This window comes from Sarcophilus harrisii, chromosome X, assembly GCF_902635505.1.
Source record: "Sarcophilus harrisii chromosome X, mSarHar1.11, whole genome shotgun sequence".
Classification (NCBI taxonomy): Eukaryota; Metazoa; Chordata; class Mammalia; order Dasyuromorphia; family Dasyuridae; genus Sarcophilus; species Sarcophilus harrisii.
The window spans coordinates 73,231,655-73,259,423 of NC_045432.1; the positions used below are offsets into that span (position 1 = coordinate 73,231,655).

The 27,769-nt window shown below is 42.5% G+C and overlaps 1 protein-coding gene across 1 annotated transcript in view; it reads right to left on the bottom strand.

Annotated features, from left to right (window-relative positions):
- Positions 1-678: 678 nt before the first annotated feature.
- WDR44 (WD repeat domain 44) overlaps positions 679-27,769 on the bottom strand; it is an 82,996-nt gene continuing 55,905 nt past the window's right edge. Inside the window, exons 9-20 of the mRNA XM_003775020.4 lie at positions 26,521-26,627; positions 24,418-24,569; positions 21,382-21,520; positions 20,175-20,239; positions 19,251-19,364; positions 14,471-14,593; positions 11,079-11,270; positions 10,857-10,958; positions 10,543-10,658; positions 9,018-9,145; positions 8,573-8,707; positions 679-1,764 (exon numbers count right to left, since the gene is read on the bottom strand). Coding sequence (XP_003775068.1) covers positions 1,670-1,764; positions 8,573-8,707; positions 9,018-9,145; positions 10,543-10,658; positions 10,857-10,958; positions 11,079-11,270; positions 14,471-14,593; positions 19,251-19,364; positions 20,175-20,239; positions 21,382-21,520; positions 24,418-24,569; positions 26,521-26,627 — 1,468 coding nt within the window. The 3' untranslated portion in view covers positions 679-1,669. The remainder of the gene's footprint in view (positions 1,765-8,572; positions 8,708-9,017; positions 9,146-10,542; positions 10,659-10,856; positions 10,959-11,078; positions 11,271-14,470; positions 14,594-19,250; positions 19,365-20,174; positions 20,240-21,381; positions 21,521-24,417; positions 24,570-26,520; positions 26,628-27,769) is intronic.

Below are 27,769 nucleotides of genomic sequence, written 5' to 3' on the forward strand. Positions count from 1 at the left end.
GAAGACAACGCTGGCCATGGCTGGAATGCCAGCCAGGTGAGCCCAGAGCAGAGGGGGTACAGCAGCTTAGTTGGTCACCAGGCTCACCACGTGCCTACAAAACCTGAGTCAGGAGGGCCCAAGCCCCAAGCAATAAAGAAATCACAAGTCAATAGAAAAAGCTAGTGAGCGGGGCCAAGCTCTGGGGAAACGTCTCAGGGCCAGACTAAATCTTGGCTTCCTGGCAAACCCAGTCATCCACAACTCCTCAAAATTACCTGTTGCTCCTGAGGCCTCTGATGACTTTACAAGCTGAAGATGACGACGGTAGGTACCGTATGAAGTTCTTGTATCCCAAATGGTCATTTTGTAACTGATTCTTAACTCTCTACTCTTCATTTACCATCATGCCTTAAGATCTGGTTCTGAGCATTTTTGTCCTCAGTTAATAGATTCTACTTACCACAACAAATTCAGCTAAGTCGATTAACACAGTAGAGAGTTGTAGAGAGAAAAGAGGCCTTCAAGAAAACCTAAGCCAATCCCCCCCTTCTCAGATGAGGAAACATACTCCGAGTGTCCGAGAGCCTTGCCTCCGGTCACCAAAGTAGCTCAGGAACAAGGCTGGCACTAGAAACCAGGTGTTGCAGGCCTGCTATGAGAAACCTGAGTCATTTAAAAACAAAATGACATTTACCAAATGTTGGTGACCAACTTTTAATTATACATTTTACTTTCTGAGACATAGGCTAACCATCAACAACACGCTTGGGGTTCGGCTGCCCCGATGTTATTTCATTGGTACAGTAGAGCGATATTTACAAAGTCCTTCAAATTCAGCAACTCAAATCAAAACAGCTTAATTTTGGAAAACTCCAATGCCTTAAAAAAATGTAAACAAATTCATTTTTACAGTGTTGTAGAAAAGAATTTCTAACGAGTGCAGCTTTTTTTTTTCAAGTGAGCTCTCATAGAGCCTACTGCCCACAAATAAGGAATGAAAAGTGTTCTTTACATAGAAACATTGTGCTCCAGTGTGCAAAAATGAAGAAATGCTATTTCTATATACACATACAAAGAAAACCCTAAAATCCACAACAAGGCCACAAAAACAATTGTCCTCAAATTGGGAAATTTATAAAAACATTTACATGGAGTTGTTGATCTACTGGAAATCTGTATCATCTTCTCCAAGTCATTCAAGAGTCCAAAGGGACCACCATTAAAAAAAACAAAAAAACAAAACAAAAAAAGGAATTCTGTGCAAAAGAAAAGTTTTTTTGAAACGCTAAACCAAAACCATTTTCCTGTCACTGAACAGCCAAAACAGCCTCTGAAGCACTGAGTTGTTAAAATTCAGGGCATGTAACCAAAAAAAGGCACACACAGGAGATTCATAGATGAATATATTTCATGCAGAAACCTTCGCATGTTGACAACTATATAGCAAAACCACAACCAGTTTGAAAATGTGAAGCCAACCACTGGGCAACTCTCCTCTTGCACAAACATATCCTTTCTAGTGGCCCTGGCCCAGTTCCTAGCTTCCTGACACTGCCTCCCCAAACATATTAGCTCTGAACAGCTTAAAAACAATGTTAGCCTGCAATACTACTCCAATGCTTTTTCACTCAGGATGCCTAGAGAAAAGGACTCATCGATGTTTATTTCAAGTTGAGGTTGTCATAAGTCAAGCGACATATTTTTTTTTGTTAATAAACACTTTGATGGCTCCAGTGAAATCGGCAGAGAGAAGAACTTCGGTATGGTCGGTCTTCAGGGCACCTGAAAAACATAAAAAAACAAGAAAGAGGCATTCGTGAATTCGAAAGAAATAGGAAACCAAAAGCCTTCACAGCCCCCTTCTTCCCTTCTCCTCGCGGCCTAGCATACACCACACATAGGATTCTCTTCTCTGGGAGTCCTTCAGTTTACCACCAGCCTTTTTTGGGTGTCCCAAATCCCTGGGATCATGGGATAGGGAAGCCTATGTATGCTCCTCCTCCCGCTTATGTTCTTAAAATGCATAAAATACAGAAGGAAACCAAAGGTTAGTGAAACAGAATTGGCTGAACCACAAAGGCCCAAGGTCACAGGTTCTCTGAAATCTCTACATGATCTGCCTAAGGGTGCCTGTGAACCCCAAGCTACCACTCCCCTAGCTTGCTCATCATACCCTGCTCACAGGTTTACCTTGCCTGGGCTTTGTCTTAGCCAGTTTCCAAAGAACTGGAGACAAGCTGTATCTTGCTACAGTAATCAGAGTTTCTAAACCAAAAGTTGGAACAGAGCATGACCAGAGTCATTCTCCTTTTGTAGAGCCTCTTTTAGCAAGCCACTAGCTTTTATTTTTCTTCTTCTTCTTCTTCTTTTTTTTTCTGAGGCAATGGGGTTACATGATTTGCCCAGGGTCACACAGCTAGGGAGTGTTAAGTGTCTGAGGCCAGATTTGAACTCGGGTCCTCCTGACTGGTGCTCTTTCCACTGCGCCACCTAGTTGCTCCACCACGGGCTTTTCTTGCCCCAGAAAATGGAAGCTATTCCTCCATCCAAACATACAAAATCTCTAGTGCTCTTGCTCTCTCTCCCTCCTCAGTTTTTTTCTTCTGTCTCTGAAACCCTTCCCCCAAGTGTCCCCCTCGGATTATGGAATGGCTCTAGGGTTTATTCCATTTGACCACAGTTTAGAGTTTCCTAAGATGACAGGAAGTTAGAGGCTTTCTCAGCCATAGAGTCAGTGGCGGCACACCAAAGTGAGCTCTAGCCTTTGGGTTCCACGTATTTACACTGAAACTGGAAGGCAGACCCAGTGCAGCCACCATGAGGGACGGTGAAGTCATTGCAGTGCATCCTGGCTCCGCACCCAGTCACAAGTCAGTTCGCTAAGTCTAACAGCATTGGATCACAGACGCAAGAATGCTTGCAGTTCACAGGAGGGAAATCTACTCCTCCCGAAGAAGCAGGCTGGTTGTTCCAGGGGGCTGAAGGGGGCACGAGTGAGCCACTTGGCTCAGCTCTGTCACAGATCTATTCTGAGCATTTGAAAACGTTTTCCCTTTCAGCTTTGATCTCTGGAATAGGGCATAAGTCTTTGGGAAATGTGAAAGGGGAAGAGGAGCAAGGAGACGAACTGGAGTGACACTGAAGTTTCACTTTTCCTCCCCAGACATGGGCTGCCAGGAGTAGAAAAGAAAGAGATCGGATATAACTCTCTGTGCCAGACCCTGGGATCAGTCAGTCACCCTTAGTTGGCTGCCAAGGAACAAAAAGAAATTCCAGAAAATCTATGAAAAGTTCTGCCTCTTGTAAAGAGACCAGAATATCCCTGAGGTTCTGGGAAGTACCAAAGGTGGAATCAGGCCCCAGTCCGAATCCCGGCTCTGCCACTTACTACCTTCTCTAGGTCTCAGCTTCTTCTTTTTGGCAAATGAGGGGGTTAGACTGGATCAGAGGCTCACAGCCCGGAGTCCAAGAAAAGAATTCAGGGTGGTCCACGAAGGTGGACGGACAAAGCAATCCCATCGCCATTTTCACGACCTTCTTAACTCAAATGTGGCACTTGCTTCAATTAAGAATGTAGGAAAGAAGCGGGACTGTAAGCAGGGGTGGGTGCAGAGGCTTCTTCAGCTGCCTGACTCATTGAGGGCCTGGGATACACAGAAAAGTGAAGGACCCCTGGGGATGAGGTCATTTCCAAGCGCCCTTCAATCTTTCCATTGAATGATCTGGTAAATATGAAGTGTCAAGAAAAGCTGGCCAGCTTAGATAATGAAGAGGGGTTGCTGGGGGGCTTTCCTCACCCTCTAATTCATCCCAAGGAAAACCATGGCCATGAAAGGAATGATTAGGAAAGACGATGCCTTGAGAACAGTCGAGATGAAACTGGAAGAAACTGAGTTGAGAGTGTTTATCTAGACATGAATCAAGTACAAACTCATCAACTGATTGTCCTAATTTGAAGTGGATAATCATTCTGACAGAGGCAAAGCTGATGGTGACTTCTGCTAGAAAACAATTATTGCTCCCGTAGATGATACTGCAAAGGAAATATCTGAAATTCTTAGGAAAACGAAATCTTTGACTAGATGAGAATAGAATTTAACAGGGGTTAAAGCCCCAATGGGCGAGAGCCACTGCGTGAGAATGGAAAGACTTAGAAAACGAAACTGGCCCTGCCTTCAAAAAGTCTGGGCTCTATTAGGGAGAGGGGCAGAAGCGTAAGCAAATAAATACCAAGCTACCCGAGGGAAAGAACATGACCAACCAGATGCGGCCAGGTGAAGTGAGTCTGAAGGAAGCAAAGAAGTCAAAGTCGGGGATAAAGCAAGGGTGCAGCTTGTGCAAAGCCACAGAGGTGGGAGAGAGTGAACCAACCAGTATGGTCAATTTGATATGGACCTTGGTGGGTAAGAAGTTGGGAGGGCTGGTTTGGGGCCAGATGGTGGTGTGAGACCGGGAGAGGTCTGATGGGCCTTGGGCCTTGGGAAGCTCTGGACAGCTATGGGGCAGACGGCTAGGACACAGTGGAGAAGCAGGGAAAGGATTGCAAGAAGCAAACAGGCTGCTGTTTGGCTCCACCACACTGCTGTTCCCAAAGGAGAACTGGGCTGCCAGTGAGGAAGAAGGACAATCGGTAGGTAGTGATGGTGACAAAAAAGGAAAAGACTTTCAATGACACTTAAACATAGAAGAAAGCAGAAGACAGAAGCAGTTAAGAAAAAGCCTCCCACTCTCTCTTACACAGACAATCCTCTTTTTGGACCCTCTGCAAATCTTGAAACGTTCCCGTATGATGATGTCCATCACTCACTGACCTAAAGGTGGAGAACAGCGATTGGCTTCAACGGCATCACTGAGTTCGAACTGAACCGGCCCGGTGACTGGCAGGAAAGGAGTAGTCAAGAGTCAAGAAGGGCCCCCAGATTGCAAAGCTCAGTGACTGGGGAAATCTTGGGGAGGAAACGAGCAACGAGTAAGTTGGGAGAAAGGGCTCATCTGTTCTGTTTTAGGGGAAGAAGATGAGGTGGTTTGGGATAGCCTGATGGAAGGTCTGACTCTGCTATCCAGCAGCTGGCTGGTTAAGGCGAGGTGGGAGTTCAGGAGAAAGAATATTTCCAAGAATCAAAGTTTTTCCTGGCATCGGGAGCTTCTGATAAGGAAACACCCTTTGCCAACGCAGATGAGCACTTCCTATGCAATTTCTTAGAGAGCTCCCCGGTGGCCCCCAAGAAATTCAGGGACTTTCCCAGATCAAATAGCTAGAGATGCTAGATGCAGAATTTCAACACAGGTCTTCCTGACTTTAAGCTAAGTCCTCTACCCACAATGCCCCACTGCCTCTCATGAAAGGTTAAAAATGTTCTTGTAGATTTGGGAATGATGCACTAGTTGAGTCCATGTTGGTGGATGAGATCAAAGGAGAAGAGAAAGATACAAGGGTAGTGAGAAGTCAAGAAAACCCAGGACAAAGCCGTGCCCTCAGAAACAAGAATGATTAGTGCCAGGAGATGGGCGATGACCCACCGAGGAAGACACAAGAGACACTGATGGGGATGGGTTCAAAGGCATGTGTAGAGAAGTTGACATTAGCAAAAAAGACCACCTATCGCTTAGACAATGGAGCCCAGGATGGTCTTCATTTCCCCTATCAAGCAGGGATGAGACAGATACCATAAGGGGCCTCAAAGACACAGCTTTTGCACAATCAGGGGGAATGATAATCAACTGAGAGGAAAATAAAATGATTACAGTAGAAGCACTGAGGTCTCAGTTGAGCTTAGCTGGAAGATTAGTACCGAGTGAGGACCTAGTCATCAGTGGTGCAACTTCCTCCACAAGTACCCAAGTAGCAAAAGATAAATAAGATGGTAGAGGCGATCTAGAACTGGGCTTTGGTTAAGACATGAGGGCAATGCAAGATAGTCAAGTTTAAGACTGTGCTAACAGCTTTGGGGACATCCCTTCTATACAGATGAACTAGTAACTATGGTCTGAACTTTATGGATGTGACACAGTGAGGGCAGAACAGGGGGAATGAAAAAACCCAACGATGATAGTTTACCAAGGGTTTTACATATAGTGTCTCATTTAATGCTCACAATGATAATGATGATGATGATGATGACGAACATACCCATTTTACAAATGAGGAAACTAAAATTGACCAAGTTTAAATAACTTGTCCAGAGCTACCTAGCTAGTAAGGGTCTGAGGCAGATTCTAAGTCTAGAGCTCTATTTATCTGGGGAAAACAGGAGGAGACACATGCATTAGAGGTTATGTGATGATAAAGAGCAGATTTAGGAGGAGTGAAGACAGGGAAAGATGGAAGAAAAAGATGTCATGGTCAAGAGAGAGAAGCTTCGAAGTAGGAGAGGAGGAAAGTGGCCAAGGGATGGTCTGTGGGTGGCTGGGTTAATGAGCAAGGAAGAGATAAGGTCATTGGAGGGATCAACTAAGACATCCTTAAGTCCTCAAGCATATGGGCAGGGGAGGAGGCTGGAAGCTGGCTGCCCTCAAACACTCACAGTGTTGAGCAGGCTGCTCTATAACAAGGAAGAGTTGCCACTGCATGCATGGTAGCTAAGTGAGTATTTGCAGGCAACCAGCTTCCAACCTCCTCGCCTGGCTTCGTGCATCTAATTTCCAAAAATTGTAAAGCTATTCTCTAATTCAAAAAGCTTATCTTTTCAAATGGCCTCGCTTCTAGTTCGGTGACACTTGGGAGACTTTATCGTATTTCTTTCTTCCAATTTCTACCCTGTTTTGCCCCACTGCACTCGGCACAGTAAGTGGGAGACAGGAGGTGCCCAATAAATACTGCCGATTCATCCTTCTCCATTCCAGAGCAAAGTGTTGTGGATGCGACCACATCACCCCTCGTCCTTGGATGGCCCTCGTCATTCAGACGTGGCCATAGGCCACAGTTTCAGTAACAAGTAGCCCCTGATGTCACGTGGCTAGGGATCAGCTTCTGATCATCTGAATGTGGGATGCTCCTTGTACCAGAAGGACAGCTGGCAAAGAATGGGGCTGGAGCTCCAGTTTCACTTTGATTTCCTCTTCTTTTTCTTGGTCCCGCCTCTCCCTGGGGCTAGCTCTTTCCTAATCTCCAAAGTGCTTTACCTCTAGCCTCCCCCGGGCTGCCTGCACATAGGCCCATCTCTTCCCTCAGAGACAAAAGAATCTGGGTAGTCGCTATCCCTTCAAAGACCACTCACCACTTTTTCCCTTTTGCAGCCCAACTCTGAGAAAAGGCTACATGTGTGCCCCCTGCCTGCACTCATTCACGCCTCAAGCCCTTGTGGCTTGGCTTCCAGCTCCATGGCTCAACTCAAACGGCTGTCCCAAGTGGCCTGATGGAACAGGCTCTTCTTGGCCCTCTCCACTGACTTCTCCCTCATCCCTAGCGTTGCTGACTACCTGCATCCCCACTGTCCTCCCAGACTTTTGTCTGTCTTTTCCTCTAACCTGTCCAATTGTTCCTCCTCGGTCTCCATTGTGGAACTATCCAACCTCCACCCTCTGTTCCAGGCCCTCTTCCTTCTATTCTCTCTACCATTAACAAAACAAAACATCTCTATAGGAATTTCCCATGGGCAACTCCACCTCAACGTGTCTAAATGAAGATTACCTTCCCCTTCAAACTCAATTTCTATCTAACTTGTCTTGTGGCAAGGATACCACAATCCCTTCAATCAGCCATGTTTGCAAACTGTGAGTCATGCTGTCCCACATCCAATTAGTTGCCAAGTCTTGTCAATTATGCCTTCTATATATCTTTCAGAAGAGGCCCTTTATTTTCATTCAGTTACAACTCTTGGGCTCTCAGCACCTCTAGTCTAGGCTATAGCAATGGCCTAATTCATGGTTTCCCTACCTTTATTCTCATCCCCTTTCCAAACCATCCCACTCAGAGCTGCTGAACGGATCTTCCTAAAATATAGGCTGAGCACAGCACTACCTTCCTGAAGAAGTTCCAGTGGTTCCCTATGGCTTCATGATCAAACAAAGACTCCTCTGTTTGACACTCAGTCAGTCCCAATCTAGTTATCTTCCCAGAATGATTTCACTTTCATCTCCCTTATACGTTCTAGGTTCTAGGTTTGAGCCAAACTGGCAACTCCAGCTTCTGGGCTTTTGTCAAAATGAGCCCCCCGTTCCTCAGATGCTCCCTTCACAGCTGAGCTCATAGCATAGGCCTTCTAACAAGAGGCCCCTCCTGATCCCCCAGTTTTTAGTATTTTCTCCACTACCTCAAAATTCTGTAATCACTCTGTTTTGTATAATTATTGTATTCATTGATCTATGTACCCTTTTCCCCTAAGGAGAAAGTGAGGTCCTCGAAGATGGGACCGGCTTTCTTTGTTTCACCTGACACAAGGCCTGGCACCGAATGAGTGCTTAAATGCTTCAGGAACTGAATGAAAAGTGTATTTCTGAGAAATGCAAACCTGAGAGGATGGAGACATGTAGGGAAGTTATCAGGGCTTGATAAATTCACTGCCCTGAACAAGCACGAGCCATATTGTTCATAGACACCTCTTACCAAAGGGACCAAAGTGGTGAGGTCAAATTCAGCGTAAGCACCTACCAGAAGGGATGGGATCTGAAGCTTGAGAATCAGTATCTTTATCATTAGCTTCGGCCTTCTCAGACGGCAAGTCCAACGACAACATCAAACTCGGGTTCGGAGCAAAGATGGCTGATGTGACAACCGCATTGTGTGCTAGAGGGAAGAAAGCCATTTCGGGAAGATTAAGATGCCGCCAGAAAACAAAGGCAGACTTTGAAACACCGAATGTTCTGGTGTAAACTGTACCCCATTTCTATAAAAATGTTCCTCAAAGTCAGCCACGGAACCATTTCTAAACATGAAGCCATAAAAATTCTTGAAAGGAACCTCTGAAAAATTTCTGATGTTCTAATGCCATCGAATCTGAATGAACTCAATCAAACTTTTGTCCTTCCCCTTTAAGATTTTTAATTGAAAAAAGTGAGAACTACTAAAAGTAGAGAACACAAAAACAGGACTTTACCTTTAATACCTTCCCAGAAGTCATTGCGATCTCTTCTAACTGATGTAAACTTGCTGAGGTCGTGGTAAGTACTCCAAATATAAACATATTTATCTTCTGAACCACTAACAATGTATGTAAAATCGTGGCTAAATTAAAAGAAAAAAAAAAACACCCCCACATTTAGTATCTAGCAATAGGACTTTTTTCAAGGCAGCACTATAAAAGGATGTCTCCAAAGTCTTTTTTTCAAAATTGGAAGCTTTTTTTCCTTTGACTGGATGTAAACAAGTACCTTGACTTTCACAGAAGCCACCTCTACTAAAACCAGACCCGGCCCTGTGGTTTTATCTAAGTAGAGGAACTCTGGTACTGAAGCTCCCTATACCAGCTGGGGATTAGCAACTTCTCTCTTTTATAGTCTTCAAAAGTCATTGGGAACCCTTGGAGACTGACTAATCCACAATCACTCAGCAAGTAGATATATATATAATAGGAAATAGCTAGTAAAGACGACTTGAAATCAGGTTTTACTGATTCCAAGCCTGGCCCTCCATCTACTATTCTGATAGCTTAGCTTTATACTTTATGATGTCCAAAAGAGAGCTTACAGGCTACTGAGTGCCACCCACCTCCCTTATTTTTCAGAAGAGGAAACTGAGGTATATACACTCTAACCCTATCAAGTGACTCGCCCAGCATCACAAAGCTAATAAGTAGCTCAAGCTGATTTGAACCCAGCAAATCCAGGGCACTAGTGACTTATCTGGCTATCCTACCCGAAGAAGGAAATCCTTGGGATCATGTGAAACTGGGATTATGTTGTTAATAAGGCTGAGATCACTCTGAGACTTCAGTTTTTCAGATCAACTGACATCATTCACATAGTACTTCTAGTTTGTAAAGGATTTAATAAACATTACCCTGTAAAGCAGGTGCTCTGTAGGTATAGATTATCTCCATTTTAGAGATGAGGAAACTGAGGATGAGAGGCTAAGCCTTTGTCCACAGCAAAGCATATAGCTTAAGTGTTTTAGGATGAAAGGTAATCAAAGCCTCCATTAGAGAAAGTTCCCTCTGCATCATCTTACAATATACATCCACTCATCCAATCTGCTGCAGAAGCACGGACTGCCTCGGGCCCACAGGTTCAGTGACTTGCCTGAAGCTTCCCAGAGAAGTTGGGCAGAACTAGAAGATATCCCTGGGGGCACCTGCCCAGCCTGGAGCTCTCTTCTCTCCAAAAGGTCCTGGGTCTACCCTCTGTATACACAAGTGGAAAATGCAGGGCCAGAGTTTGCAATCCCAATTAGGGATTGTAGCCTCAATCTTGTCAGGATTGTCAGTGCCATCTGGGGCAGGGCCAATCTTCTCTAGACCTCAGTTTGCTCTCTCTGCAAAATGGGGATAGTTTGTTGCCTACCTACCATCGGTAGAATAAAATGAGATCAGTGATATGAAAGTGTTTGGAAATATCAGAAACACCTTACTTTAGGGGAGGGGAAATGCTCTGATCCCATCTGGCCATTTCCCATCACCAGTTTACCTGAAACTTGCTTTGATCTGGCTGCTGCTGTTGACATAGCCTTTGTATTTCATGGACAATGACAAATCTCTAAGGTCATATAGCCTAATTCTGGAGTCATTTGAGGTCACAAGTATCTAAAAAACATAACAAATGAAAAGTTAGATTAAAAGCTTAACTTTTGGAGGAGATGGACAGAATGAAAGAGAAAGAAGCCCCAACAAACACATGCATCCCATGCTTTGACGGAACAAAGGGAAAAGACTAATAAAGCCCTGGACTTCCCAGCGGAAGGCCAAGACTGGGCAGACATTGGGGATATAACAATAGAGTACCTTGTTTTCTCCAGGTAAAGGTTCAATGCCAGTAATTTTTCTTCCCACTCTGTTGCGTCCTCTGGTAGATCTTACATGTATTTGTGTATGATATTTCAAATGCTAAAAGGAGATTGTGAGTCTGTTAGTTGTGACAACCTTTGAAAGTAAAACCTAGAATTTTCTACCTTTCTACAATTAAACGGCTACTTCCTAATGCCGCCATAGCAGCAAAGCACTGACCTCAGTGTCATAGAAGATACATCGTCCATCATAAGTGCCGATGACAGCATATTTGCCATTCTGACAGAAATTGGCAGCCGTGATCAGCTTGGTTTGCCCGTCCACTTCATTCCACAATGCCACTTTTTTGTCAGGAATGTTCCAAAGTCGAAGTTTTCCATCCAAGGACCCACTCAGAAAATAGCGGTCATCCTAAAGAAGAACAGAACTTTTCTCTTACTGCAGCAAGAGCCCAACTCATGCAAATATTCACTCTAATTGGGTGTGAAGAAGTGCAGGGAAATGGAAAGAGTTAGGGAAACAACAGCCAAGTCTGAATTCTGCTTTTCTGTACGTCAACTATCTGAGTATGGACACTTCATCTAGCCTCTCTGAACCTCAGTTTACCTCAGTGGACTCATTATAGTTGATAACAAAATAAAACTGATATAATAAAACGAGAAAGGTAGGGACCTTTTAGATCCCTTTTAGTTTGGAATTTATGATAATCTTTGGTAGAAGAAAAAAAATAAAACTTAAAGAACAAGAATAACAAACTGGGAATGGGAATTCTTACTATACATGTACTCTGCTGAAGACATACTTGTTGATGGAATCAATCTTCAAGACGGAAGTTCATTTTTATTAATTATCACAGCATAGATTCAGGGCTGGAAGGGAACTGACAGACCAAGCTCAATTCTGTCAATTTACAGATAAGAAAAGGGAGGTCCAGGAGACTGAACTGACGTCACCCAATGATTTGAACCCAGGTCTTTGGATTTCAATTCCACTGTTCTTTAGGCTGCAGACCAAGGCCTATTCTATCTCGGGAAGAGTTTATAGTAAAGCTTCCTACACTTCTCTTTAAATTCTCTACCCTGAAAAAAATCAAATGATTGTGAACTTTCTTCTCTAGCTCTGACAATTCTACCTGATTCACTTTAAATGACACAACAACTTGAGAAAATGTCAACTAGAATCCAAGTCAGTCCCACTTAACCCATGTTTTCAAAACAAAAGCCTGTTTGAAGTTCTAAAAAATTAAATAAACTTAACTGGCAAGATCATGATGAGCCATTTGTGAGGGGTCCCATCAGCCAACTACTAGTAGGCTCCAAATGCTGCCTGCCCCCCTGAGGGGCATCCCTGGCTGTGAAATAGTCCCATTCCATCTGAAGGCCTTTAAGGGCCCCACAGCCACACCTAAACAAGTCTGAATAAAAGTAATTAATTTTTCTATAAAAATCATCTTAATAGAGTCCATAACCTTCAACAGCTCTTACTTACTGAGCCTTTCAAAGTTCAAAGGATAGATTTAAAGCTGGAAGGAACCACCGAGGTCAGGTAATTGAACTCCTACAGATGAGGTAACTGAGGCCCAGAGAAGAGAAAGGATTTATCCAAAGTCATAGAAAGTCATGGAAGAACCAGAATTTGAGCCCAAGTCTTTGAACTCCAAATCCAAGATTTTTTGTTTTATTTTATCTTTACCTACTTAACCACTCTATTGTCCTTTGGGACAATTGATACCTGTGCGGCCTTGCCAGAGAGGAAGTTTAAGAAGAAAAACAAAACAAAACAAAAAACAAAACCCCAAATCTTAATCCGCCCTCAAAAATGAGATGAAGGGAAAGAGAGCAGGTCTTTTTAATATCCTTTGTTTTTTTCATTTCAATGATAGGAAACCCAAACTCTGTGAGGGAAAGTGGGAATAAGTGACACATTTCTCAGAGGGGAAAAATTGCATTTCTATAGCATTGCAGCCCACTGTTGGGGCCTTTTAAGACATAGGCGTGAGATGCTTCTAAGATGTACTAAGGTTTCCAAAGCTTTGTCTCTTCATATTTGCCCCATGAAAGAGTTGAAAGAAAGCCAACCATTATAACTGATTCCCAGGCTTGTACTGCCCCTTCCCACCCAAAACTTAATCATCTGAGAAATCTATTCAACTTTATTATAACTTTAACAAAGCCTTGAACTTCCATGTACTTTATATAGACTTTTGTTTCCATCTCTTCACTCTCTTTCTTCAGAAAATTGCCTGTTTCATGTCATTTGACCATTTATCATTTAATTGGGGAATAGCTCTTTTAAAAAAAATAAATTTGACTCAGTTCCCTATACATTTGAGAAATGAAACTTTTATCAGAGAAACTTGCTTTAAAAATTTTTTATCTAGGGGCAGCTAGATGGTGCAATAGATAGAGAACCAGCCCTGAAGTCAGGAGGACCTGAGTTCAAATCTGAACTCAGACACTTAATACTTCCTAACTATGTGACCCTGGGCAAGTCACTTAACACCAGTTACACCTCAGCAAAAAAACAAACAAAAATTTTTATCAAGTTTCCTGGGTTTTTTTTTTTTTTCAAATTTTGGCTATATTAGTTTTATTTGTGCAAAATCTTTTTATTTCATGTAATCAAAATTGTTTTACTTGCTGTGATCCTCTCTTATCTCTTGTTTGTTTCTAAACTCTTCCCCTATCTGCATATGTGACAGGTGTATTTTCCCACGTTCTCCTAATTTTCTTCCTAAATCCTTTATCCATCTTGACCTTATCTTTGCATATGCTGTGAAATACTGGTCCATGTCTCATTTTTTCCAAATTAATTTCCAGTTTTCCCAGCAATTTTTATCAAATGGTGAGTTGTTACCCCCAAGTTCGCATCTTTGAGTCTATCAAACACTAAATTAATATGGTCATCAATTACTGTGTATTGTGTGAACCCAACTGGTCCACTGGTCCACCACTCTATTTCTTATTCAGTATCAGAAAGTTTCTGATTATTGCTCTGTAATACAGTTTGAAGATCTGGTACTGCTAAGCTGCCTTCACATTTTTTTCCTTCGATTCCCTTGATATTCTTGACTTTTTGTTCTTACAGGTGATTTTTGTTCATATTTTTTCTAGTTGTATAAAATGATTTTTGGTAGTTTGATTGGTGCAACATTAAAATAAGTAAATTAATTTAGGTAGAACTGTTATTTTTATTATATTGGCTCTGCCTACCCATGAACAATTAATAGCTTTCCAATCTTTAGATCTGTCTTTATTTGTGGGGAGAGTGTGTATATAAAGCACCTGGGTTTTCCTTGGCAGGTAGACTCCTAAGTATTTTATAGAGTCAGTCAATTATTTTAAATTTCTCTTTCCAGCTCTTCCTGCTGGGTTTTGTTAGTAATATCTAGAAATGCCATCCTTCTCTGCCTCCTTTCTCCTATAACTTTGTCACAACAGAGACGAAGTAATCTTTTGTGTTACATTTACTGACTACTTTTAGGTTAGCTGTGCTCAAAAAGCAGATAAAGCCGAAAAAGTTTTGTACTTGCATCCAGGCAAACGCTTCTCCATCCCTACCCCACACTGAATTATTGAAGGTTAGGGCTAGAGTCGGGAGGGTGCACTTACTCTTGGATGGAACGCAATAGCTGTGACGAAGTCTATATGTTGAAAACAGCAGAGGCATTCTCTTCTTGAAATGTGCCATAACCTGACGGTTTTATCCATGGAAGAAGACAACAAAAAGTAGTTCTATGGAGAGAACCCAGGAATTGTTTCAGTGCTCTGGTCATAAATTATGCACCTAATACAAAATATCTGCATATTTGCACAGAAGCTTCTTTTAAAGGGATGATCAGTAAAAGGATTATGGACATAAACCAAAAGTGAAACAAGTAAATAGGGTTCTTCTGGTGCTTCCTCTGGGGTTACTAGGACAGAGCATGGGAATGTAACTTTTCTAGCTCCCTCGCACCTTCTATTTTTCTTAGACTAAATAATGACTTTAAAAGGAAAAAAAATCAAGATTATGAACTTTTCCTCTAATTTGGCCCATCAACTGAGTGGTCACCAAAAGACTCTCTCTTCCAGTGAAATGGTGACTCTTTGTTCTGGACTAACCACTGGCTGAAAAATGCCAGTAAGAAACCCTGAACTCCCAATGAAGAGAAGATCTCCTAGACAGCTGAGGTTGGCCAAGTGACTCAACCGGGATTGGTGAGGATGGACTTGAGGCCAGGTCTTCTGCCTCCAGAATCAGCCTCCATCCAATAGGCCATGCTGCCATTCCAAAGTAATGAATACGGAACATCATCAACATCATGGCTGCTTTCTAGTAAGTAGACAATTTGTTGGACATAAAGGAGTCTACACAGGTTAAGTAGAACAAAAATCATCTGAGAATCTTGCTTGGATCTAGTATCAAATTCAAGATTTAATTTTTTTAACTTAGCAAACATTTCAGAAAAGCTTAGCGTAATGTTAACATGCCGGTTGACTGACAGGGAAGTGATATTTAAAAATTTGGAACTGCAAAGTGAAAAATAATGAATCCAAAGTAACATTTCAACCTTTTCCATTCAGTGGCACTCTTGGAAATTTCCTGACAACAAAGTACGGTTAGATTGAAAAGCACCACCTGTGTCCAATGCAAGTTCCAAAACGGTTTCTGATTCTGGAAGCTGGAGGAGGAGGGAAGATGGATTGGGTCCCCAACCAGAAACAAGCCCAGGAGAAGCTCCAAGTAGGGATTAATGGGGGCCATGTCGCCCACTTGCCAAAGGAGCCGGCAGCATGAGGTCTTAGTCACAAACTTGTACCCGTGGACACTGAACTAAACACAGCCAGGCACATTCACAATCCATGACAGGATTTGCTAATTCCGTTCAAACTTCTCAATTAAAAGCTTGTCTGCTTTCACTCTTCAATTTCTGAGCAGACTTTGCAACTTGAAGGAAAGCAAAGGCAAGACAGGTGCTAAGAAACCAATGACCAAATGCCTCTGACCCAAAGCATCCCTTGTTAAGCCACATAATTCCAGTGGTCAAAAGAACCCAGGAGATCTGAAATCATAGGGATAACTCTCCGTACTATTCTGTGCACTGGAATGTGAGCTGCTGGGAACCAGGCAACCCCGAGGTGGCCCCAGGGCCCTTGCCACCTCCTTTCCTTCCTAAGTCCCACCCAGACCTGGATCTGAGTAAGAATTCTCTCGACTACACCCAAGCCAGTAGAGGGAAAGGCCTTTGCTTGAAGAGGGGGATCCCATATACAGGCCTCTTTGTAATCTCCAGCCACTGCTCTTCAGTGTGTCCTTGGGGGCCACGCACAGTAAACCAGGTTAATCTTCCACAGGACAGCCAGCTCTTCAAACATAGGGAGATAGCTTCAGATGCTCCTCCAAGTCAGCTCTTACCCAAATTCCAGTCTTCATGAAGTATGTCATCCAGCCGATCCCATGGCCATCTTGGCCTCTGCCTTGCTAGCTCCTGGACTGTGAGAATCTAGACTCCGGAAGCCAAGCCCCCAGTCCATAGGGAAAAGAATCCATGAATTCATGAACAACTGCTCTGGGACGGAGCTTCCCTGCTTGGTGAGTGAGTCTCAGCTGCTCTAGTTAGCCAGTTCTAAACCAGACCATATTGAATATGCCATCGACGCTCAGATCCCAGACCCTCTTGTCACCTCCCCTGTCCACTTACTTTCCACCTTATGCTCTGGGCACAGTAACCGCACTGATACTGCTTCTGGAAAAAATGTGCCAGTCACACTTAGGCCTTAGGATCAACGCACCATCCCTGTGACTCTCTAGACTAAAACTTCCCTCCTTGGCCACCACGCTCCTCCAGACTCTCTAGTTTTAAGTGATTTGATCTGCCTCCAGTAGAAAGTAGCTTCCTTGCGGGTAGCAACTGTCTCACTTTTGCATTTGTACTTCCTGTGCTTAGCACAGTGCAATGGCATACAGTAAGAGCTTAATAAATGCCTTTTCACTCATCACCTCACGGCACTCACTATTATGTCAGCCCTTCTCTGAATGGGGTCTGGCTCATCTGTGTTTTTCCTCAAATGTGGAATCCTGAACTGAACACAAAGCTCCATATGAGCTCTGCCAAAAGCAGGATATATCCAGTTTGCCCATCCCACCCTGCCCCTAATCGCATGTGCTTCTCTTAATGTAGTGTGAGATCACAGTCACTGCTTCAGATATCGCACCAAACTGGCAAGCAGTTGAGTTAGCAAGGCCAAGGAAACCATCCAAGGCTTTTTCAAATGAACCACAGCGTCTAGCCACGGCCACCCGAGCACCTGGAAAGCCGATCTCTTGAACGCAAACTAAACTAGAATTTCACCTAATTAGATTTAGCCTAACACTCCACCAGCATGCTTGCTCCGCTGTCCAGCTTTGTGCCATCTATACCACCAAGATGAAGAACAACCAAGTCAGGGGGAAAATGTGATTTAGTGAACAGTAACTCACCAAATCGTTGACATCTAGTCCATCTTTCTCTGGCTCGTTCATGTGAATAACACGAGAAACATTATCAAATGCTCAGCACCAATCTAAGCCCCCAAAGCCCATCAGAAAAGGAGAGAAGGCAAGGCTGGCATCTCCTGTTTGGTTGGGGAGAAGGTCACAGTGATGGCTCTCTGTGGGACCACCGTTCCACCAGATGCTCACTAATGATTCCTTTTACAATTCTACATTTCTGTCCCGAATTCTGCTGGGGATCGAAGGCAAGCTCACTGGCCTAAAGTTCACAAAGTTACCTCTCTTCCCTTTTGGGAAAATGTAATATTCTCTTCTCTAAAGTGGGATGTTCTCTGGGTGCAAGTTTCTTAGGGGGCTTCTGGAGGCAGCCTTAGTTGCAGTTCTGTGTAATAATCACCTCAAATGCAGCCAGGAGTTAAAGTCCAAATCCTTTAATTTCTCTTTCCTTCACTTGGGGCTTGGCTAGCTTTTCTGGAGGCCTTCCGGATCTTGCTTTCAGTGTTCTCCACAGGGCAGCCTGCCACCACTTCTCTGTCTTCCTCAGTTCTGTCCGACTGCTGTCTCTGGCTTGTGAATCTCCTCAACTGAATCCTGACTTGTGAATCTCCCGGAGTCAATCCTGGTTGAAGCTCCTCCTTATAGATGCTCTCTTAAAGGTGTGAATCTTGCGGAACTGTAGTAAGTACTAAGTAAGTCTAGAGAACTCTTAAGCACCCTGCTAAACAACCATTGTCTCTATCAATTCCACTGACTTAGTACCGTGTAAGAATTCTAACAGGAAAATCAGGATCTTTGTCCTTCTCCAGGTCACCACGGCCTTTCCAGTATCAGTGATAGTGGCTGAGCAATCATATCTGCTATTTCTTTCAGGACCCTAGTATACTGGCGCCTAAGCATTTCCTTACAACTCCCACTTTCTTGGGTGCACGGACTCTCTAATTAGCTCTTTTGTTCTAGCTTTTCCAGTGTAAAGATCACTCTCCTTGAGAGAGACAACAGAAACAATATGAGAGTTGAGTAGCTCTGCTTCCTTTCCCACACTCAGCCCTTTTTGGTTAGCCTTAGCTTGCCTTCCCAGCCTCAGTTCACCCGGAGCTTTAGTACTGCTGGCACCACTCTCACAGGACTGGGCCAAACTTTCGTATTCATCCTGTACTCTCACAGTCTAAGTCGGTCAATGAGTTCCCCGTACATTTGTATTCGTCTCCTTAAACTCCATCTCCCGCTTCCCCACACTGTTTCCTCCTCAATGGGATTGTTTCTCTTCATGTTTTTAAAATTTCATTCCTGAGAGTCTGCTATCCTTTCCAGGCTGATTTCCCATGTGAGGATCGTTTCAGGCCAGGAGATCCTACCTATCCTCTCCTTAAATCCACTAAAAAACTCTCCCCAAATCCAGAGCACATGGCAGGCTCTCCTCTCTGCTCCTTTTCCACTCCAAATTCTCTCCCCCAGCCTCCCACTATTTCCATCTCAGCAACTCGCTGTTCTGTTTGGATGAGAATCAGCACCCACCATCTTTTGAAAGATAGAATTAGCTTCCAGTCTGGTCAGAAACTTTTGCACATTAGCCCCAAGAAGAACTGTGATTTGTAATTTATCTTAGACTTTGTATGGTAGGAACCAGATCCATTCTGCTGAAGACTACTGTAATTTTTTCAATTAAAAAAGACAAAAGGGATAGGAATATTTAGGCAGAGCTAAAAAGCCACTTCAGAGGGTAAAAATAACTTGGAAGCCTGAAGCTTTTGATTGTCTTTTCTTTGTAGCACAACCACAACATCCACAAAGCAATAAACACATGAACATAACACTTCATCTTTTTAAATAATCATACTAATGAAAAACAGTTGCTTAGATATCTTAAAATCCAAACGAAAAGAGCAAGGTTGTGTAGTTGAAATAAGCTTTTCTTACTTTAGACCAAGAAAGATCAAGGAGATCTGCTGTGTGTCCTTTATATTTACAAAAGGGCCGCTGCCGAAATGGTGCGTTCTTATCATCAGGGTCCTCGTCAGCACTACTGCAGACCTATTTGGGCACAAAAATCAAGAGGGACATTTTACAACTTCTGCAATCATATGGACAGGTACCTCTCATCCAGGTGACCCTGGGAGATGTCAATCCCCTCCCCTGCTGCCTGCTGGCCCTTCCCCTACTGTGGGGGGTGAGCTCACCTATGTGTGAAACCTCCTTCCTGTTTACTTCCTTGTATTTCATGGCCCTATGTGCTAGCTCACTCATTCCCTTAAGAGACCACATTCCCCTTGACCATATTCTGCCTTCAGTTACCAGATCTACATCCCCTAAATTAACAACATCTGGACCAAGTACCTCAGAGACTTTTGGAAGAAAAATATTGACTTGATCTATGTAAAGAGCAAATGGACTCTAAATACATAGCATGTTGGTGTGTAAATGTACGTAGTATACACATGCACTAACATATACTAATATGAATGACAGGGATCATAAGACACTTTCAAATTTCAGAAATCTGAAAGAGTATATTTATGGCAGGGAGATGAACCTTCATTTAGTCTTAGAAACATCCTATTCTTTATGACATTCTAGATCAAGGGTTCTTTACCTTTGTGGAGCCAAAGACTATACCCCTCCCCACTTTGCAGTCTCTTAAAGCCTCAAGACCCCTTCCTGCTCAGAATCATATGTTAAATGCACAAAAGAAAATACAGAGCATCAGAAAGGAAACCAATTATATTGAAATACAGCTATCAAAATATTAGAAAGAGACAAGTTCATGGACCCTAGGTTAAGAACGCTTGTTCTATATCATAATTTAACATTCTATGTAGAATTAAATATAAAAAAAAAGCGTACTCCTGCATCGGTATCGGATTTTGATGAATTCAGACTTTCTTGAGAAGGTGAAGGAGATACACGTCCTAAAAAGAACAATAACAAAAAAAATGTTGAAAAAGACACACAAGTGGGTGCCAATGTAAACCCAGTACAATCCCCACCTCATTGCCCTCACACTGTCAGGAAATGGGACAGATTCGGTGAATGAAAGAGGGAATTTTCCTTATAACTGATTTAAACTTTTAAACATCAAAGTCACCCTTAACCACTTAGAATGAAGCCTAAACCTCACTCCCTGTCATAGCAAATAAAGGCTAGAAAATCCTACAATCCTGAGGGTTGAATATACTAGTATTCATATGTTTCATTCATATACACAATAAAAACCCCAAAATGGACTGGCCACTAAAAGACCAGACTTTCCTGGGGTTACTGCTAACTAGTTGTGTGAACTTGACCAGCACATTACTAATCACATCCAGGCCTCAGTTTGACTGCACCACACAAAAGAAACATATCAGACTAGGCCATCTCTAAGTTCCTTCCAATTCAATGAGTATAGGAACAGCGGGATGGGCGACCTGTCCAGTGAATGGGGATATATGAAACGGGAGCCCAGGGACAGCTTCACTGGGGGTAACTAACGGTGAATTCTCCTTCACCAGTGGGACCAAAATATATGAAATGCCTGTTAATGGCAAGGAACAACAAGGACTTGTTGAACTCTCAATCTAATCTGAAGGTTTCTTGATGATTTAGATAGTTATTTCTAGTTATTACACGGTGTTGTGCTCACTTTAACCCTCGGGCATCTAGACTGTGCACTTTGAGAGTCATCAAGTCTGCCATTTGCCTCAGGGTCACCTGCTCTCTTCCCACTGTCACCGGGCCTTGGTCTCCTGCTTCCTCCTCTTTCACACTCTCAGGCAGTTGGCCCCTGATCTCCCATATTAACCCAAGAGTAGGAGGTTGCCAAGGGAAGCCCAATCACTTTGGACACAGTATCTGAGCAAGTCCTTTTTAATCTATGCCTGATGGCTATTCTATTGGGTTCCTGCTTGTTTTCTTCAAGCTTACATCCAGGGTGGGAGCCGCTCTGGCAAGGGACAATCCTTGCAGTGTGGCTTTGGGGGAGAGAAAAGGAAGTGCTTTTCCTGCACTCAGGAATCCAGAAAAAAGCTAAAGACCTCGTTAAGGAAAGTATCAGCCAAAAATGTCAAGATACCTTCTGTATTGTATTTCATTCGCATATTGTTGAAATAATCAAAAGCATTTTTTAATGCCCATATTCTCACTACATTGTCTTGTCCAGCTGAGGCAAGTAATCGACCACAGTGAGAAAACTTCATGGTCCAAACTGCTCCCTAGAGAAACAAAAGGAAAACACAAATTTAACAGGGAAGAAGTTGACATGGCCATTATATTTTGGTCAAACGTGAAGTGAGAAACGTGTGCTAAAATAAAGTACGCTATCACTACCACAAAAGGCGGAGAATCTGCCCAATGGCCCACAATCCAAGTACAAATGGTAATGAGAGAAGGGAATGGCAGAGACCGAGTTATACCAGGTTATACCAACTGGCACCTACCACGACTCAGGACTAGAAGACCCAAGGCCTTGCCCTGAAGGTATCATATGCCCAGCTGGGTTTCCGAGTGATTTGAAAGCACAGTGATTTATAATCCTAGTCCAAAGGGAATTGGGGGAGAGTGATTCCCAGCATTCCCAAGAGAGAGCCAGAGAATTAGAATTCTCACTTGAGTAGCAGCACCCATATACTCTGGGGCTGATTATGGGCTAAGAGGGCAGGGTGAAGATAATTCTAGTCCCTTTTCCAGAAGCGTGCATTTAATACCATGTGTCCTACCATCCCCAGGAACAGGCATGAAGCGAATAAGCTTACATCTCTCAAACAGATAATCCTCAGCTAGGTTCACATTATGGCAAAGAGCACAACCACCAAAGTCTCTTCATAATTCCTCATGCGGACAAAGTCTCTTGGCAAAGGTTGCCAAGCTGTAGGACAGTTCACGTTTACTACACCCAGGGTAGAATTAGTCTATTTCCTCGATCAAGGACAATTATAGAACTTTTAATACTGACAGGCCATTTCAAGATCCCGGAATGCCTTTTCAATATCCAAGGCCCCGCCACCAGCCTCTTTCACTTGTTAAGATAGAATTCAACTCTGCAAGAGACTTTCAAAAAGGTCACTATAGACTAGCACCTATAATATGGGAAAAGGCATCTTGAGGCTGCTCCTCTGACACATATGAGAGCATCTCATGATACACAACAGGTGCATTGCTATTTACACATACAAAGCTGGTTGGCTAGCTAAATGGTGATCTCTGGTGAACCTTTTCTAAGATGAAAGCTACCCCATGAATTTAGAAACTATGCTTTGAATGATGTTTTCTTAAAATGAGTCAAACCTGGAGTTTCCTTAACACTTTATTCACTTAATACAGAAATTTATTCAGAGATTTAATTGTACAGAAATGTTTCAGAAATTCAACATTGCAACTAAATGAATCCCTCTCTTGAGCTAAGTTCAAAAACTATGTTTCTAAGGAAAAAAGCAAGCTTTATATAATCCACTTTTTTCACTGAAATGAAATTAATCCTAAGAAATCACTTGATATCTTGATAAAAGATCTTCCCCAGGTGAGGGGACTAAGGAACCTAAAAAAACCCCATGGCAACTGAATTCTAAAGGCTGACTTTACAAGGTCAGGATGGGGAAGGCCCAGATAGACAGAAGTTTGTCTGAAAAAGAGTTGCAGCTTTCAACGGACAACAAAAGCTCATTAAGAGCTAGTAGCAGAATGGAGTAGCCCACAAAAGCTAAGGCAGCAAGCGATCATATGCTATGCCAGGGAAGGCCGAGCTCCTGGGATTAAGTAAGTGATCGTCTCTCTGGCCTCAGCCCTGGGCAAACTGCATCTGCAGCCTTAGGTTCAATTACAAGGGTAGCAGTTCAGGCTAGACAGTGACTAACAATTGTAGTTAATAATGGATTTTAGTTAATTAATACTGTATGTTAATTAGTTGATTAGGGATTAGTGTAACGGGGATAGGGATGTGCCTGGAGTCTGTGCCACCTTAGTATCAGATGAAGGAAGTGAGTCCACTTAGCCTAAAGAGAGGACAACTCAGTGACCATGACAGCCTTCTTCATATATCTGATGGAAGTGGGATTAGACATATGATGCTTAGTCCTAGAGGCCAGGACTGGGACCAACAGGGAAAAGCTCTGAAGAGTCTTCTCTATGACGTAGAGGTAGGAAGGGAGGGAGAGAATTTGGTACTCAATTTTTAAAATGAATGTTGAAAATTTTGTCTCTGTGTCTACATTTTTTGGGGAAGAAGAAAAACTATTAATAAAAAAAAAAACCCTAACAGCTCAAGTTATTTCTCATTTATACCAATAAATGTGCTATACCAATATCCATGGAAAGAAAAGAAACAAAACTAGAACACCCCACAATTACGCTGAAACCTGTCACTTGAGTAGACCTGGAAAAATTTCCCTCTCTCTCCCTTCAGGGGCACGAATTTTGGGTGACCTACTACACATATTACAAGACTTGGCTGAAGTGTTGGTTTTGTTTGCTAACTGCTGTTCTTGCCTCTTTTATTGTTTTTTATTATAAGAGATGATTTGCAGGGTGTTGGGCAAGGGAACTGTATATTTGAAAAATGGAGATTAGATAAAAACAAAAGATATCAATGAAATTAAATGTACTTGCTTATTGTGGCTAAAATCCATATAACAAATTTGTTAAACAGGAAATGAAAACTAAAAGCAATATCTTGAAATGCGGTTCCCTCATCCCCCCCAAAAAAGGCTCTGAAGAGGCCAACAAACTGGGTAGCAGGAATTGCTTCTTGCCAATTAGAACTCAGCTATCTTGGGAGATGGGCAGTTCCTCACTAGAAGACTTTAAGCAGAGGCTACATGGTCACCAGACCGATAAAGTGTTTTGGTTGTTGGGCAGCTAGATGGTGCTATAGTGGGTAGAGAACTGAGCCCCGAGTCAAGAATCACTCCTCTTTGGGAGTTCAACCTCAGAAACCAGCTGTGTAACCCCGAGCAAGTCCCTTCATCCTGTTTGTCTCAGTTTCCTCATCTGTAAAATTATCCCTGCCAAGAAAACCCCGGATGGGATCATAAAGAATCAGATACAAATGAAACAAGTGAAGAGCAACAAAACTGATTTTGAAATCCTCTCCAAGTCTCAAATTCTGCAAACTTACCATGTGTTCACCACTAAGATCCTGAACCACTTTGATCTGTTCAAAGTCATATGGCCCTTTGAATCCATGGGCCGCTTTAAATTTCACTGGTCTTGTATATGGCATTCCTTCATCATCACTTGAGGAAGGATCATCCTGATCAGTATGGAACACTATAGAGGAAAGAGAAACAGAAATGACTGCCGGCCACCATCACGAAGCAAGCAGCTCCCAAGATCTACTGGTCAGGAGAACACTTCAATGAATTTGAAATTTATTCACTTATTAAAGCAACTAGATAGCTCCAGAGTGCTGGGCTTGGAGTCAAGAAGACTTGACTTCAAATGTGACCTTGAATACTTACTGTGTGACTCTGGGCAAGCCACTTCACCTCTGCATCTGTTTCGTACTATTTGTAAAATAGTAACACTTATCTCACAAGGTTTTTGTGAGGATCAAATGATATATTATTTGTAAAAAGTATTTTGCTAACCTTGATGTCCTCTTGGGACAAGGTGTCCCAAAAGACTTAGTGAAGTTTTAAGCTTTAAGAGTTTCAAAAAGGCAAGTGCTACACAACTACAAAAAGCAACATTTGAAAAGTCAGCTATTAAAATGTTTGAAATATTGCTCAGTTTCTTATAAGAATCCAACCTAACCGCCGCCTTGTGCAACAGGTCACTCTGGTGGATTTTCAAACTTGGTAAAACCTTCTGTCAGCTGCTACTGCTCAGGAACTGGAAGGACAGCATTTGCAAACTTCACTTTAAGAGCATTTAAAGAATAACATGCTAATGCCTCCCTGACAGTTTTGATGACACCTTCACAAGAAAAAGTGCAATGGAGACCAATCAGGTGACTGCTATGGCCAAGCAAGAGGACTGCCTCTATTGAGCCACCAGTACAAGAAAGGGTCATCCCACAATTGTCATTCATGCGATACAGAATGATAGGTTGTCCCAGCCTAAAAAAATTATCATTCACAATTCATAAGACTCAATAAGTAGAAACAACATTCAAAGAATTAAACTGCCAATGATATTTTTGGTAAGTCTGTAGGAGTTATGCATCTCAAGTTGCTAAAGCTTAAAACTGCACTCATGACTTCTGGGACAACTGATTATAATAATTCATTTGAACTTGAAACCTCACAGAAAGACACTAAAGCAAAAATCATTTCTATTACTTTAAAATGCAGGGTGCCTAGAATTTGTGCAGATCTTGTCATTCTACTTCGTAATGGGAATGTTAAAAAGTTAGCTTTAAGCTAGGTTCAAATCCTGTCTTGGACACATACTGTGTGACACTGGGCAAGTCACTTACTTCCCTTCCTTTTCAGTAATCTAGGAAATTCTCTAAGTAGACAACGTGCACTGGTTAAGAGAGCTTCCTCATGCAGCGATCCTTACTTACATTAAGGAAATTCAAAGTCTGGGCCAAAAACTTGATGTGAATGACAATCTGTAGCTGCCATCACAGAGGCAGCGTGGTGTACCACAGAGGAATGTCGGGGCTCAGATTGGCCCCTGCCACTTTCTGGCCCAGCCAGTTCACTGTTCTGTGCCCCAAGGCAACTGATAAGATCTCAGCTAGAGTAGGGCTGCTGGCCATGGGGAGCTCACAAGTGCCTCAATAAAGTACCCATGGCCATTACTGTCATCTAGATTTGGAAGTGATCCCATGTGGGTTTTCCAATTCCATCCCTTTTGACCATATCACGGTTACCTCAGATATTTTAAGACAAAATATTCATTAAACAGCAAAGTCAAATGATTTTTTTTTGCAGGTGGAGATCATTAAACATTAGTCATTCTAAGTTTACTCCAGATATGAACTATGTGTGCTGTTCAGACATAAGATCTTTAGCCACAAAGTAGTTTATATACAAAAGAGATCAAACGCATATAGCCACAAAGGTGCCTAACCTTCTTCTCATTGTTCTGGGGATAGGCTTATATTATGTAATTTCTTTAAGTAATGGGCTTCTTATAAGAGCAACCCAATGTCTGATTCTGTAAAACAGACGTCAGGTGGGAAGAAATGAAATGATGTGCTAGTATTGCAAATTTTTAAGAAGCGTGAGAAATCCTCGATCCAACCTCTAAAACATTCTCTTTCACTCACCTTCATCTCGAACGCTTTTCACTTTATTTACGGCACGCTCCCCATATTCTTCAGCAAGATGTTTAGCTCTTTTCACTGATTTTCCCAAGAACTTTTTAAGTTGGGTCCTAAAAGCCAAAAATTATGCCTTACTAATTCATTACGTCTCCAGAGTAAGCTCATGTTCACATTTCCATCCATGCTCTTTAACCACTTAAAATGTTGAGACATAATTGAACATAAATGAGTAATGACCAAGTCTGAACGGTCCATGCCTTGGGGACTACATGCATCGTCCTGGATCGTAATAAGCTTGACTTAGAACATCTCTGTTTCTGGAAAATCTACTCTGTGGGAGTCTGACAATGCTACACTCCAACATGGAAAAGGAAGCAATGACTTTTCTTCCACACAAAATGGGGAAAAATTCTCTTCTCATCTAGGTACCTATAGTTCAATATTGGGCTGGGCTAGAGTTAGCCTACTTTGCTTAGTAAAATTATACTTCACAGTTTTCCTTGCACCATGAAAGCTCCCTGATGGCACAAAATAGGTGCTCAGGTGTTGGAATCTTTACAAACTGTTAAGCCATTAGAGTTGATAGAAACAATAATTATCTAATTTGGCATGGTTCAATATGATTGAATTAATCTTAGAAGGAGATATTTTGGGCCAGAACTTGAAACAAGGTACTAAGTACAACTGATGGAAACAATGCTTGTGTTCACACCTTTAGAGAGCTCATAAGTATCTAAGTACTCAATGGAGTTCATACGTTTGGGAGATTTCAGGGCTTAGTATGGCTTAGTATGAGATATCTGAATTCACACCTCCCTTAGGGCCAGAGAGCACTCTGGGAGATAACCCAGAATCCCTCTCTCTCCAGAAGGAGGAGTTAACCTTTGGGAGATCATATATTTACAGGAAGCTCTTAGAGCTTGAGAGAGTTACTTGGGAACATTCCCAGGAGTCAGAGAGGAGCACTCTGGAAGAAAGCCTACAAGCCCTATCTTCGAGGCAAGAGAGATTTCATTGCATCTTCTACCTTGGTGCTGGCTGGAGTTGAAAGGACAAACCTTTGGATTTGGAGACATTCGGGCGGAGCTCTTAGAACCAAGGGGAGAGATAGGCCTCTGAGCTAACTGGGCTATATTGAAGGACACAATAAAAGATCTGAACTTTTATCACCTGGCTGTGTTTTGGGGAAAAAAACACCAACACTCAGGAAACAGCAACTAAATTATTTGTGGAATTCCTCATAACTGTGATT